The sequence below is a fragment of the Lactuca serriola genome, chromosome 5, assembly GCF_051521515.1.
Source record: "Lactuca serriola cultivar US96UC23 chromosome 5, Lser_US96UC23_V15, whole genome shotgun sequence".
NCBI lineage: Eukaryota > Viridiplantae > Streptophyta > Magnoliopsida > Asterales > Asteraceae > Lactuca > Lactuca serriola.
In genome coordinates, this window is record NC_136412.1 from 257,904,121 (window position 1) to 257,919,626 (window position 15,506).

Sequence of the window (15,506 nt, forward strand, 5' to 3'; positions counted from 1 at the left end):
ATAGACCACATATTGCTTTATAGTTTTGGCCCAGAACCCCACTAAGGACGAAATCTCAAGCTAGAACACCCCTAAACCGAAATCAATATATGTGGAAGGATTAGGACTGAAAACACCCTTAGTGGGTGATACCAAAACCGAAAACACCCTCATGGAACACTACTAAGGCCGAAAACACCCAAGATCCAAAGCACTAGGACCGAAATCATCTTAATGGGCCACACTTTGGCCGAAATCACCCTTAATGGGTCATGGTTTTGGCCGAAATCATCCCTAGGATCCCTTACAAATGTGATTTCTGTCTAGGGAAGGAATCAGAGAATAATAAGTTGACTTTGTGATAAGATATATCATCAGTTTCCCATGCAGTTCAATACCCATCTCATACCCAAATTATTAACCCACAACCAACCAAGTAAACATCCCATCATATTACTTCCTTATCTTGGACGAATTCATCTCCACAAACCCCACCATTTCTTTTCATTCTACTTTCTGTTAACTCCCTTTCTCTCTCAAAAGTAATTCCAAGCTTCAAAGGAGTTTAAATCTTCAAGCTTATTCTTAGATTCTTGGTAAGTACTCCTTCAAATCTAGTGTATTTATACACTTTTATGTTAGTCTCATTATATTTACACACATATTATTATATGTTAAACTCTTAGGATAACATTCTTGCCAAGAAAATTCAGCCACAACATTTTGAAATCTTCACACCATCTTCTCAAATAACCCACAAATCCACTCAAGGTGAGTTCATACCCCCACATTTTGAAGATTTTTCATGTTTTAGGGGGGGGGGGGGGATACAAGTAAAACTTTTTTTATCACACAAATATTTACATGTTTTTCATCTTTATGTTAAAGATAAGATATTATTTGCATAATATATGGTTAATACTAGTTTTTGTACAATTATTGGGGATATATATATATATATATATATATATATATATATATATATATATATATATATATATATAAGTTTGAAATGCAAAACTAACAAAACAAACATAATCTATGTTATAAAATCATAAGAAAATTTATGATTTGTAAAACTACATGATTTTTGAAGCTTTTACTAAAATATAACTTTCATAACAAAGAGAGTACATTCTAGTTAGTTTACTATTTTGTGGGTTACAACCCAAAACATAATGTTTTGACGTTACATTTTGAAACTAGACAAGATAATTACTACATATTTATATAAATGGTTATATAAATGTACTTAACAAACAAACATGTTAAACTATAACAGGTATAGTTTATGGAACATACGTACCATTTCACTAAGTTCGGGATACAATACGGAAACACACATATAAACTATAATAGGTATTATAGTTTATGAGACATACATACAATTTATTCCTTACAAAAGGGATTTTCATTATTCTACACGTAACTGTCAATATAACTTTGTGAGACACACTTCAAATACTTATCTAAGTACCAACAAAAGACCTGAAATTATAACCAAAGTCTCGTGAAGGGAGAGCGTGACACTTGTGTATAGATCTATACTGGACTGACAACCTCACACCTAAACTGTTAGCTACAGTCAGACCGACATGTTTGGGGTGACAAATGTCGTACCAATTCTGACGCCTAAAGAACGTTGTATTCAGGCCATCTTAGGTCATCAAGCATGGTTATAATAACTCATAATTTGGTATTAACAATACGATTAGTGTACGAATACATAAATAACTTCAAATAGTTTTATTTAATAATAAAACTATAATACAAAATTTTACAGTATAGATGGTGAATCCAGGCACATACATTAAAAATGGATTACATACAAATACAATAACAATATACTATTTTCTAGTACATTGCAACTTACATTTCTGATAGGACCATTATTGTTCTCTTTATGATTCCTTAGTGTATGTGTTAGGATTATATAAAATGAAGAATCCATAGGTAGTTGAATGTGTGATTTTCGCTTTACTTCCTGTTCCTTGTTTGGTTGTAGCCTTATGTCAGAACCATTCATTCGACTGTCTGTTCGATCTTAATTATATATAACTTGTATACCGTAAGTGATCATAGAAGGAACCGGTAAGGGTTACATTGCCTACTTGAATTTCATATTTCGTATTACAAATTCATTTATAAGACTACATTTCATATTTTTTGTCTACTTGTACATTTTTTGTCTTATGGTCTAAGACTACATTTCATTTATAAAAGAAAATATAGGATTTTCTGGAAGAACACACTTACAATTTCAAGGAATAAATGACAGATTTCTCATACAAACATGCTTATGAACACACCAACTTAATTATTGACACTTTTCAAAATCACTTGTATTCTCAGGAAACCAGTAGACATGTATTCAACCCTTCTTGCGGGACGGCGTCATCATTTCATGTTGTCCACTTTTCAGTTATTTGTATTTAACTTTTGAACAAAGTGTTGTAAAAAATGTAAACTTGAATCCTCAATGTATGAATGTTTGTGTTTCTATGTCCCGATTATATTCAATTGTTATGATATTGTACATGACGTCATCCACCCCCGAGCGTTTCCACCATTTCCGGTTTGGGGGTGTGACAGGTTGGTATCAGAGCATTGTTTATAGTGAACTAATATATCAAACCATATAAGATATACAACTATACATACAATGGGACTAAAACACTCTAACCAAGAGTTATACTTTAAATATAATAATATTTTATAGAAGTATAAATACATACAAACATACATACATACTAGAACAATGTCATAAAGAACACAACAAAAGTATTAAGATAAATTTGACACTACGATTAAACCTTGTTGTATGTAATCAGGTCTGGGATGAATATAACATGATCAACTATACTTTTCTGAGAGGTGACTAGCGTATGCCTGGGAATAGTTGTGGTGAGCAGCAAGTCTAAAATTTACCAACTCTACATACCAAAAAACTCTAGAACCAAACATAAAGCTTAAAATACTATAGGAGTATTTTATGATACTATAAATAAATCATGTGAAAACTAAAGACCCTAATTGGCAAGTCTATAATTACTTAGTGTATACGTTAAGGTTATATATAATTAAGATTTTATAGACTTAGAATTTGTGAATTCGCTCTACTTCTTGTTCCTTGTTTGGTTGTGGTCTTAGAGTAGGATCACTTATTCGAAGGTTTATTTGATTTTAGTTATATACAACTTTTATACGCTACATGATTATAGGAGGACCCGGTAAGGATCACACCATAAATTTTTTTTCATTATAAATGCTTCTATTAATCTCATAGATTCTTTATATACCACTATTCTCGTACAAACGACATATGTAGACATCATAAACCTTACTACAACAGCCAACAGATGAATCGATGGATAACCAAAGGGAGTTCATGAGGAGGATTCCGAGAAGGGATCTGTCGAAGAGAAAGGAACTAGAGAGGTCATTAATGTAACTTTACACTATCAAGATCAAGCATGAGACCCTTTCACCCTTTTCTTTCCAAGATACATCCCCACAATATACATACACCCACTACACCATACTCCAGACCCTAGCACCCACAAATCAAGCATCGTCACTGATTGTACCCTGAGAGGTCCGCTTGGACATTCGGGTTTAGGCTCTCCGTCATGAAGTAATGGATATCAGTGGCAAATCCTGGAACACGACGATGCAAATCCAACACACCCAGGAAGAACAAAGAACACCATATGGATGCCATGCCTACGAGTAGAACAGGAAAACAATACGTACAACCTACACTCTTTAGAGGAAAAGATAGTCATCGTGAGACAACAGATCCTTGCAGCTAAAACTAGGACAATCATAGTAGAACAGAGACTAGAGGATACCACTCGCAAGACATGCAGGAAGGCCGAACACCTTACACGTCACTTTAATAACTAATAAACTAATATAACCTAGTGAGTTAGTGACTACATTACTCACACTATGTGTTAGGCTTATCGCACCTTACGTCACAACTAATAATGGTAAGTCAAATCATAGAATTTCATTGAGGCATTACAATCAGAATTTATAAGTTTATTGTTACATAAACTTCTATTATGAATTGGTTACAAAGTACTTTTAAGTCGGAACCTGATGTGTGTAGAAACTAATATAATTAGTTCAATAACACCCGACTTATAGCCACTACTGAAGACTTACCACCTTTCCATCTTTAAATTCTATGACAGAAAGATGCTGCTACGTAAATCAAACAGGTGTTTCAACAACACACCACCAACTCCACCACCGCAACCACCTCTATAGTATGACCCTGTTGTTTTCCAAGCAGCAGTAACAACCGTTGTGGCAACCTCCATGATGCAAATCAACGCAAGTAATGCTAGTGGGTCGGGTAGTGGTGCCAACATTTCTAACCATTTTGTTGGATTGACCAGCCATTTGCAAGATTATGCATTTCCACATCTTATCTTTATACCATTTTGTTGGGTAATGATGGTTTAATACAAGGAAAAAACTTACAATCCTTTCGTTCATCCTACATGATAGAACAACCTTTATGGCGAGTTATGGACTAAAGATGCTAGAAAGGGGGAGGCTCAATGGTGTAAGTGTGACATCCCTATTTTCACGGTCAGAAAATACATTTTTATTTATGCTTATTTTAAAACATATTATTCTTTATATAGTGTAATTTATCCCATAAAAGTATTTATGAATAAATGTTTTTCATTGATTATTAACATGTAACGTCCCGATTATCAAGACAAAATTTTCGTTTTTATTTATTCAAAATATAAGTCTTACACATGTTATATTACATATTTGATTATAAAAGAGAGTTTTAGCGGAAGTCTTAAAATATTTTATTAATGCCTTCGATACAGGTACAGTTATGCGAGAGACTTTTCTCGATCTAAAAAACAACCTGAAAAGTAGTTATTCAATAAATGTAAGTCGAAGCTTAGTGAACTCCCCCAAGTGTAACACCCATAAAATTCATGTCAAATTTAAACTTTTAAAAAAACATTTCAAATGCCAAGAGTTATTACAAATTTGTTTTCAAAATAGTTTCATATCAGACTATCCCAGAAATCAAAATCAAAATATGAGGAAGTGTACGGTCACGCTTTCGCCTTCCCACGATCATCAAAAATACCTGAAACCAAAATCAACAACTGTATGCCCGAAGCTTAGTGAGTTCCCCCAAAATACCAATGCCATACAATCATAATCATATCATATAAACAAACAGAACATCTATGCATCTTAAGTCTATAGTGTGACTTGTCCGCCCGCACCGGGCCTTTAGTCCACCTGATCCACTCTTTGAGTCTACAGTATGGCTAGACCGCCCGCACCGGGCCTTCGACCGTACACTTACTCATATTTTAATTTGGATTTCTGGGATACTTTGATATGAAACTATTTTGAAAATTAATTTGTAATAACTCTTGACATTTGAAATGTTTTTTTAAAAGTTTAAATTTGGCATGAATTTTATGGTTGTTACACCAAGATACCATATACCACAATGCATATACATAATGACCTTCGATGTAAAGTCGATATGATCCTTTTAGCCTTTTGCTTAAAGCTGGTCCGTCCAAGTATATTGGCCTTCCGTACGAGACTGGTCTGCCCTCAACTCCCACATATAAATATATTATCACTTATATAGCAGACAAACAGTTCCATACGATAGGCAACTAACTAAGTTAGTCAAGTGGCCTAATTGCATACTACATGACAACTATATCCTAAGATACAAATGATACATAGTGGAGTATATAATATAGTGAGAAAACTCACTTGGACAATTTCTTAGAGGATTAACAGGTAACCAGACAATTCAATTGACGAGTAACATGCAAATGTGGATAAACCTATAATACTATAACTTATTTGTTCATATGGGAATCTAGTAAAGAGGGTTAGATCTTTCATTAATCCCAATGAATATTGAGAGACCTATCAAATAAGGATTTTCCAGGAAGGACAGTTGGGAGGAAGGACCATTTAAGCATATAGCCTTTCTAAAATCCAATAACCAAGCCAACATGACCATTCTAAACACCTATCCCGTAAGTAGATCAATCGATATTATCACTGAAATTACTGATAAATCTTATTTACACATTCATAATAACGACTATGAATATAAATATAAGTTACACTTAAACGCCTAGTAAGTGCAGTTTAACTTATAGGGAGCTATAGCGAAAACCGGGATTTACGTTGGTGGAACCTCTATACCGAACACTTCTATTAGCCAAGCCTAGATGCCCAGAGCCCCACTAACTAAAATATTCTTGAAATACCGAAGAAAAACCTCAAAAAATCGGTTTAGAAGTTGAGAGAGAATTAAGAGATGGTGTGAAGGTGAATGGGTTTTAAGGGGTATTTATATCAATATTTCAGGGAGGCGTGCCGCACATAGACTAAGCAATCATAACACCCTAGCTCTGGTCGGCCACCCTCCTTGCGACATGTGTCCTTTTTTTCGTTGGTGCTACGTGTATGGTTTCTAGAAGCGCGCATTGTTCATATGCGCGTGAGGCGCCGACTAAAAACTTCAAAAGTTTGTATCTTTCTCATACGAACTTCGTTTTTGATGTTCTTTATATACACACTTATCTATCGATGAGATTTACAATTTTTTTAGACTCCATCGGCTAATTCTCACTTTATTTCAAAATTATATTTTTAACAAGCTTAAACTGCTAAAGTCCGTGTAAAAATCATAACTCTCCCATACACATCCATTTTTGACTGTCTTTATATCGATGGAATCAAAATCACGAGATCTTCTATTATTGTTTAGATTTTTTTTCAAACAATCAACCGATTTAGATTTCTATTTTTGTGTTAATATAGCTGCGCTGAAACTTGGAAAACTCATAACTTCATCGTACGGAGTTAGATTTGGATGTTCTTTATATTCACGCTCTCGGTTTTATGCTTTCTACAAATTTCATTTAGATTTCTTAGACTAATAAACAACCTATCTAAAATTCACTTTTTACGATACGTAGAGTCGTGTCGGTTTAATCGCAAACTTTCGAAGAAATATAACTGCTTCATATAAAGTCGGATTTAAGCATTCTATATATCTACGGAAATCATATTGATGTTTTGTACATGTTTATGATGATTATTTTGGCTTAAAAGCAATATATTTCTACTATATATATATATATATATATATATATATATATCATAATAATTGCTTATTATTACAATCTATGTGATGGGTTTTGAGCAATACATCAATCCTATGGTGTACATGCAAACCCTAATAGCTTTTGGATCTAGTTTGTCTAATGAACATGCACTTGAATATCCAAAGTTATAACCCCTAGATCTAGCATACAATTAATCATATTAACATAAAATAGAGTTTAGATCTGACCTTAGATTGTTATATAGCAATAACAATCAATCCTTAGCTTTAGAAAGCTTAGTGCCTCAAGTGCTGCACCTCTAATGGAGTCACAAACACCACTAAGCAACTTGGGTGAAGAGGGAAGAGAGGAGAGGCACCAAAAACGGCTGGAAACCCTAAGGGAAGTGTTGTCCACGTTTTTGGGGCTTAAGGGTCCTTTATATACATGTAGGCTATTAGGGTTTTCAACCAGGAAACCCTAATATGACTGCTTAGGTCCTAAGCAGCCCATGGATCCCTTTCTTTAGAGTTATGGATGAAATCTTATGGGATTCCCCATAAATTTCGTCCACTGCACTCTATGGAGTCCATTAGCCCACTCTTGTAATTATCTTATAATTACAATTCCAGTCCCTTAAGTTTAATTAATCTCTTTTAGCCACAAAATTAATTATCAATTAATTCTTGACTAATATTAGTTAAACAATATGATTTCTCTTTTAATATTTTATTCTCATAATATATTAATAAATCATATTTAAACCTTTCTCTCCTTAATTCATCCTACATATTGCTATGGTGAAGGCAACCCAAAAGGACTATGCTCATAATCGGGTCAAGTACATACCAAAATAGTTATGGACTTAGACACTAATCCAACAGTCTCCCGCTTGGATAAGTCTAATAACTATTTTCCGTATGACTTCAGAACTTGATCAGCAATCGTAGCTTTCAAAAGCCGCTGTCAACTCTGATCTTATCAGATAGCGTGTCCTTTAGATAAGGGATCATATATTCCTCCATTCTCAAGATATCGTATAGACATAAGACATGAATTTTAATCATTCTCTCTATACTGTTTCCCGACTTCCGATTTATGACGACTGACTACAGACTACAATTGAACACATCAACTTAGTCCCGACTTGGCCAAACGCTTAGGTGTCATCACTAAATCATCGATGGGCCCATAGATATCGCATTTATCCCACTTTGGGTAAAAGGAATGGATAAACTTCGACTCATATGCTTGCTTGCATTCACTGATTGAATCACACATAACAATAAGTTTTATAACACCAACTTACTAGTGCGTTTACTTATTATCAATGTGCAACCGACCAACAAATAACAACTCACATGTCTCGGTTTCAAAAATATACAATATTATCGTCTCACTAATCACTCATGATAAATCCATGAAGTGATCCAATTGAGCGTGGGTTTAATCCAATACTCTAATCTTATCAAAGCACCCATGAACTCTACAGCAAACTTGTGTCATGTCTAAACACTTCAGACAATCTACAGACATATTAATGACAGTCTTCCTTCATACCTACTCCCAACGTTGACCGACTGTGGATGTTTGAATAACCTAGTTATTTTGGAAGTCAAAACATGCAAACTGAAACACAACAATAATACTTAATCCTATATGGCGCCAAACTTATGGGAGTAAATAAAACACTTCTATTTAAACACCATATTGATTACTCATTATTCATCGTTTACTGTTTCAGAAAATCAACTTATTACTTAAATTACAACAATAGCTATCCCATGCCCCAATCATGCACACTATTTTTCCTATGGTCATTACTTTGTGAAATAGATTAATTGAAAAACTTTTCCAATGATGCTTATTTCACAATTCCCAATCCTTAGCGAACTTTGGATCGTCATTTGATAGTTGTTTAATTATTTTAGTCAAAACCGATTCTAGTCCTTTTTCCCTCTTAATAATAGGATAATTATTCGTCACGATGTTCTCTATATGAAGTTAGATTTGGACGTTCTCTATATGCATATTTTCACTTTTATGATTAATATAAACTTTGTTTATATTATTTTATCCTAAATAATATTCTATAAAAAACATCTATTTATCGTCGTGACGAATAATTATCCTATTATTTTTTAATCATTTAGCCCTATTTTACGGATGTTACAATAAGTGTTCAACATATCTCAAGGCTTAGTATCCGGATCTCCAGTAAAGGACACTGGTGGAGGTGGCGAATGGGGACATAAGATAAGGGAGGAGGTGCGATAATGTTGGTCTCCTCCACATTCAAGTTTAGTTCTAGTGTAAGGAGTCAAAATGTAAGGGCAACGAGTCTGCATCCCTCAGTTTATAGCGATGCTTGGCAAATCCTCCATATCTTGATCCTGTTTGAATGAGAAATGAAAAAAGATCTAAAGAGAGAAAAATTAGGTGTGCATGTAGGGTTTTAGATGGCAACAAAACCTCCATTGTGAAAGAACTTCAGTAATATGAAGGTTCATCGCTTGTGTTTTTTGTTTCATTTCTTTAGAGATCTCCAATTATCTTCCTTGAAATGGTTCCCAAACTATAACAACGCAACATAAAGATAGATAGATGGAGAGAGCCAAGATGCCAAGTGGATAGTCAAAAGCCATGTGGTCAACATCTCAGTGCCATGTGGACCCATTCTGATGAAAAAGTAAAAGTTAACCGTATAACACCTTCATTTTTTTTTTCGAAAAAGACCAACCAAAAAGTTCGAGTTTATGCCTCTATGAATAAAAATAAAAATAAAAATATAAGTGATTTTAAAAGTCGGAAAAACATATAGGTTTTTTTTGATATTTTCCCTATTCAGAAATTATATAGCTTGCTTGGAACAACATTATGGATTGTATCAGATTATTTGGACCCAAAAACAATTATACCGGTAACAAACGGAAAAACTTTGATGCCCTTTGCAATTTTGCTACCCTGGGCTCGCGTTGCCTTTTCCGTGGGCCAGCCCTGATACGATATTTCAAGTTTTTCTTTTTATATAAGAGACTACATAAACGAGTAAAACCCATTGATTATCGGGGTGCAAAATAATCCATTATCGACATGGTGAAACTTGAACAAAGAACCTGCCAACATGGGCTGATGGGCTCCATCCAAACGTAAACGATCAAGAATAATCGGTTGAAGGTGCAAACTGTAAACCCATTCCGATTCCATCACCGTGATGACCCGCCCCGGTTCAAATGGAAAGAAGGCGCCGACATCTTACCGCCATTTTGGTATCAGTTCGAACCACAACTAATCGTACTAAGCACACCATATGAAATCAGAACAATCATAATCTTAACTCTGAAATAAGAACCCTAGGTTTATGGAAGAAGACGACGAAAAAGTTGTATCTGTCTCCGATACCAGCGATTCGAGCCAAGATTTCATTTGCGACGAGTCTGAAGATGACAGTGATGATTTATGTAGATCTGGCAGTGATGAAAATTGTGAAGGAAACACCGCCGCACAACCAGCTGTTCACAATCAAAAATCGCAGAACGTTGATGCTCTTTTGAGGTACATTTGTTGGTATTTCAATTGGATGTTCGTAGTTCTCTTACTTTCTAATTCTTTTCCCCTTTTGGCATTCGAGTTACACAGTCTAAACGGAATTTAGAATACAGAGGGGTGTGTGTGTGGGTTTATTAAGTTATTTTGTATTTTTTTTTTTTTTTTTTTTGGGGGGGGGGGGGGGGGGGATGGAGGGAATGATCAATTGTTTGCTTGCACTTCACCGTGCTATCCAAACTCATCAACTGACATGAATTCATGTCTTGATGTCAGAGGAAATCTTGTTGTTAAAAGGCAATCTCTACTTCCGCGAGTTCTTTCAGTGACAGAAAGAGAAGCTGTTCTTAAGAAGCCTTTCAAACCTCCTTCTGCCGATGGCTACTCCAATCAAAACGAACAATTGAATCGGCGTCTGTGGGCTCGTAAACGATTTGTACCTTGGGGATCAAACAGGCCAGCTTTATTGCCCATTACAAACAGGTTAAATCCTCTTGTTTCTGTAGAGGAGGAAGTTCCAGAAGAAATTACTAAGCTGCCACCAGATATTGAACCTTTGATCTTATGGCAGTCTGAAAAATCGGAAGATGGAGATAATAATTCAATATCAATTGAAGTCGATCATATGCTTGTTAAGTTTCTTCGACCCCATCAAAGGGAAGGTGTCCAGTTCATGTTTGAATGTGTTTCAGGTTTATGCACCCCTGATATCAATGGCTGCATTCTGGCTGATGACATGGGATTGGGGAAGACTTTGCAGTCGATTACACTTCTGTACACTCTTCTTCGTCAAGGATTTGATGGAAAACCATTGGTGAGGAAGGGCATAATAGTAACTCCCACTAGTCTAGTAAGCAATTGGGAGGCAGAAATTAAGAAATGGGTTGGTGATAGAATTAAGCTTGTTGCTCTATGTGAAAGTAGTCGTGATGATGTCATCTCTAGCATTGATAACTTCAGAAGCCCTCGTAGCCAGTTACAGGTAAAAGTTAAATCTGTCAGTAAACTTTATTGATGTCAGAAATAGATACCCACTAACCCTAATATTTCTTCAAGGTACTGATTGTTTCCTATGAGACCTTTCGGATGCATTCATCAAAATTTAATGATAGTGGCTCTTGTGATCTTCTCATATGTGATGAAGCACACAGGCTGAAAAATGACCAGACCTTGACTAACAGAGTAAGACTAGTAACTCTGTAAATAATTCAAAATCCAAGATTTAAGTATCCTGATACCTTATTTATTGAATCAGGCATTGGCAGCTCTATCTTGCAAAAGACGGATTTTATTATCTGGGACTCCAATGCAAGTGAGGATTATTTCTAGATTATTAATTTATTACCCTTCCATATCATAAAAATGACAACTTTTTCCCATGAACTTAATTTTGTAAAAAAACATAACATTTTGTTTTGTAACACAAGAATCATCTAGAAGAGTTTTTTGCAATGGTGAACTTCACCAACCCAGGGATTTTGGGTGATGCTGCATTTTTTCGGCGTTATTATGAGGTCAGCTAACTTCTGAAGCTTTTACTTGTTACTTATCTATCTGGTCAAAATTCAATTCTCACAACTAATAATCAATGGATTTAAATTATAGTATTCTTGGACATTATAGTCCTTGTATAGTATAACTTCAGTTTTTTTTTTTTGCTCTCAAATTTCTGTTTTGAAGACACCTATCATTTGTGGAAGAGAACCTATTGCCTCTGAAGAGGAGAAACATCTTGCAAATGAGCGGTCCGCAGAACTGAGTGCCAAGGTTAATCAGGTAATTTTGTCAGTCTTATTGAAATATCATAGGTTTAAGATCTTGTAAGAAGCAGTTAGTTTTTCAGCATCTTACTTGTTTTTGGGACTTGTGTTGTCAGTTTATATTGAGGAGAACTAATGCATTGCTATCAAATCACTTACCACCAAAGGTATGGAACTGTATAATCACTTTATTCATAGTTTCATACTTCATCCACTTTATTCATTCTAAAAATGATGTCACTTTGCAGATAGTTGAGGTTGTATGTTGCAAACTGACTCCTCTTCAAGCAGAATTGTACAATCACTTTATTCGTTCAAAGAATGTAAGTTTCTGTTTGGACATTATTAATATTTGTTCTTATATAACTGATATTGTGTATTGATAGTGGTCTAAATTTGATATTTGAACACACATGATTGTATTGTAGGTGAAACAAGCAATTGTTGAAGATGTGAAACAGACGAAAATTCTGGCTTATATAACTGCCCTGAAGAAGCTCTGCAATCATCCAAAGGTAAAACATTTCTGGAAGAATCACAACATTATTAGAAGGAAAATGTTTTCTGATGCATTTCTGTGATATTTTAGCTGATTTATGATACAATGAAAAGTGGGAAGCCAGGGACATCAGGGTTTGAAAACTGCATGCGTTTTTTCCCTCCAGAAATGTTCTCCGGAAGGTAAAAAACTGAATCATCTCTTATTCATGTTGTGTTATTTTTCTACATTGTTCTTGATATTTATTTATTAATTTGTTAGATCTGGATCTTGGACTGGTGGTGATGGATCATGGGTTGAACTGTCAGGAAAGATGCAAGTCTTGGCCCGATTGTTGGCCCATCTTCGTAAGAGAACAGATGATCGAATTGTATTGGTTTCAAATTATACCCAGGTATAAATTGGGAGGTTTTTTTTTAATATACTTAGGAGTTTAATAAAAGTGATTAAATCTTTAAATAGCTGTGTGATTCTTCAGACACTGGACCTTATTGTTCAATTATGTCGAGAAAGAAGATATCCATTCTTAAGGCTTGATGGGTCCACATCAATCAGCAAAAGACAAAAGTTGGTCAACTGCTTCAATGATCCATCAAAGGTATTTATTTTTAAATCATTTAATGAATGCAATGCATTTCTGCTATATAATAGAAAATAATATGTTTCATTGTCTTGCAGGATGAGTTTGCATTTCTTTTAAGCAGCAAAGCTGGTGGTTGTGGCCTCAACTTGATAGGTGGAAATAGACTTGTTCTGTTTGACCCTGATTGGAATCCTGCAAATGACAAACAAGTACAAAAGATACTTGACTCTTTTACAGTTTTTCTTTCTAGGGGCAAAGTCGTCTTTTTTATACTTTTCCTTTCCATGTAGGCTGCTGCAAGAGTATGGAGGGATGGGCAGAAGAAGAGAGTATACATCTATAGGTTTTTGAGCACTGGAACTATTGAAGAAAAGGTAGTAGATAAATTATTTAAATGTTTTTGCTTTTTCTGTTATCAGTTCAGTTAAGCAAAGGGTAAATTTGGTATTCTGCAGGTGTACCAGCGTCAGATGTCGAAAGAAGGGCTTCAAAAAGTTATTCAACAAGAGCAATCCGATTCCAAGATTCAGGTATTTCGGTATTTGTTACTTCTTTTTTGAAAAATATGCAAATGGTTCTGTATGAATAAATAATATCACACCTCATGAATACAGGGGACTAATCTCTCTACTGAGGATCTACGGGATCTATTTACATTTCATGAGAATGCAAGGCAAGTTTATTTATTCTTGATGCATTGAAAGTCATAGGTTGATGGTTTTTGAAGGTGGTTGTGTTATCTTTTCAGGTCTGATATTCATGAGAAGATGATCTGTACACGTTGTGAGAAATCTGGAGAACAAGAAACAGATGCAATACCTGATGTGTGCATGAAGGAGGGTGTTGGTTCTCCACATGAAGATTGCCAATGTGTTGAAGAGGATATTGGGGGATTTGCAGGTATTTCTGGATGCTTGCATAAGTTAAAGAGATCAGAGAAACAGGTAAGTTGAAAAAAAAAATATAATAAAGTTGAATCAGCTGTTTCTGTTTTCTCAAGTAATCTGTTCTAAAACATTCCTCAAGGTGGGTACCCCATTGGAAGAGGATCTAGCTAGCTGGGGTCATCATTCTTCCCCAAATACTGTACCTGATACTATTTTTCAAGCAGCAGCTGGAGATGAGGTAATTACTAATTACTAAAATTACAAATTAAAACCTAACAATAACATACAAAGCTTAAGTTTAGTAGTAACTAGTACTAGCTGTTCCATATTGAGTATTGATGATAATGGATATATTGATGTTGGTGTAGGTGACTTTTGTTTTCACAAACCAAATTAGTGGAAAGCTTGTACCTGTGGAATCAGTGGTTAAGTCAAAACCAGATGTTACTACAGACACAGACACAGCAAAGGGAAAGTCATACACAAGTCATGTGATATCATCTAAACCTTCATCATTCATCAGTAGAAGCAAATTACCAACTTTTGTTAAGCCTTCACAAGATAAACATTTTATAGGAAGATCAACTGAAGGCACATCCAAATCCAATGTATCATTAAAACCTAAGCCTTCTCTTCCAAATTATTTGCCTCAAAAGAGACTCTCTTCTGCTCCTGTAGATGATGATGATGATGATTTTGCATAAACTCAAATTATATTCTTTTACATGTCGGTTTCCTTTGCTCATTGGTTTTAAATAGCTTTATCACTTTATTATAATTTCTTCTTCACTCTAATATTTTCATGTCTATTGTGTAATATTCACATACTATCTAACATCTAACCTAAAACCAAAAAAAAAGGCTTTGGCCCGCTTGTTACATATATTTTTGTTTCCCTTCTGCCCGAAAAGGAAAAAGCACTAGCAAGGAGCTAGAGCAAAAAGGAGAATTACATCACAAAATTGGATTTTGAAGCCAATTATTCCAACTAGCCCTGTCGAAAATACCCGATACCCAAATTACTCGTCCGATTTTTCCGGGTATTGGGTAAATCAGGTATCGGATAAATTTTTTCGGGTATTTGGGTAACCCGATTTTTTCCAGGTCGGGTAAATGGTA

At 34.9% G+C, this 15,506-nt stretch overlaps 1 protein-coding gene across 1 annotated transcript; it reads left to right on the top strand.

Moving 5' to 3' along the window:
• The first annotated feature begins 10,213 nt into the window (after nt 1-10,213).
• On the top strand, nt 10,214-15,165 carry RAD54 (DNA repair/recombination protein). Its single transcript, XM_079002216.1, has 19 exons — nt 10,214-10,667; nt 10,935-11,640; nt 11,715-11,840; nt 11,914-11,970; nt 12,086-12,172; nt 12,339-12,434; nt 12,535-12,585; nt 12,667-12,741; nt 12,847-12,933; nt 13,008-13,099; nt 13,179-13,311; nt 13,396-13,515; nt 13,596-13,709; nt 13,791-13,874; nt 13,956-14,030; nt 14,115-14,173; nt 14,249-14,444; nt 14,527-14,625; nt 14,756-15,165. Exons 1-19 carry the CDS (start codon nt 10,474-10,476, stop codon nt 15,089-15,091), a joined length of 2,787 nt encoding a protein of 928 aa, XP_078858342.1. The 5' UTR covers nt 10,214-10,473; the 3' UTR covers nt 15,092-15,165.
• Nucleotides 15,166-15,506: the final 341 nt, after the last annotated feature.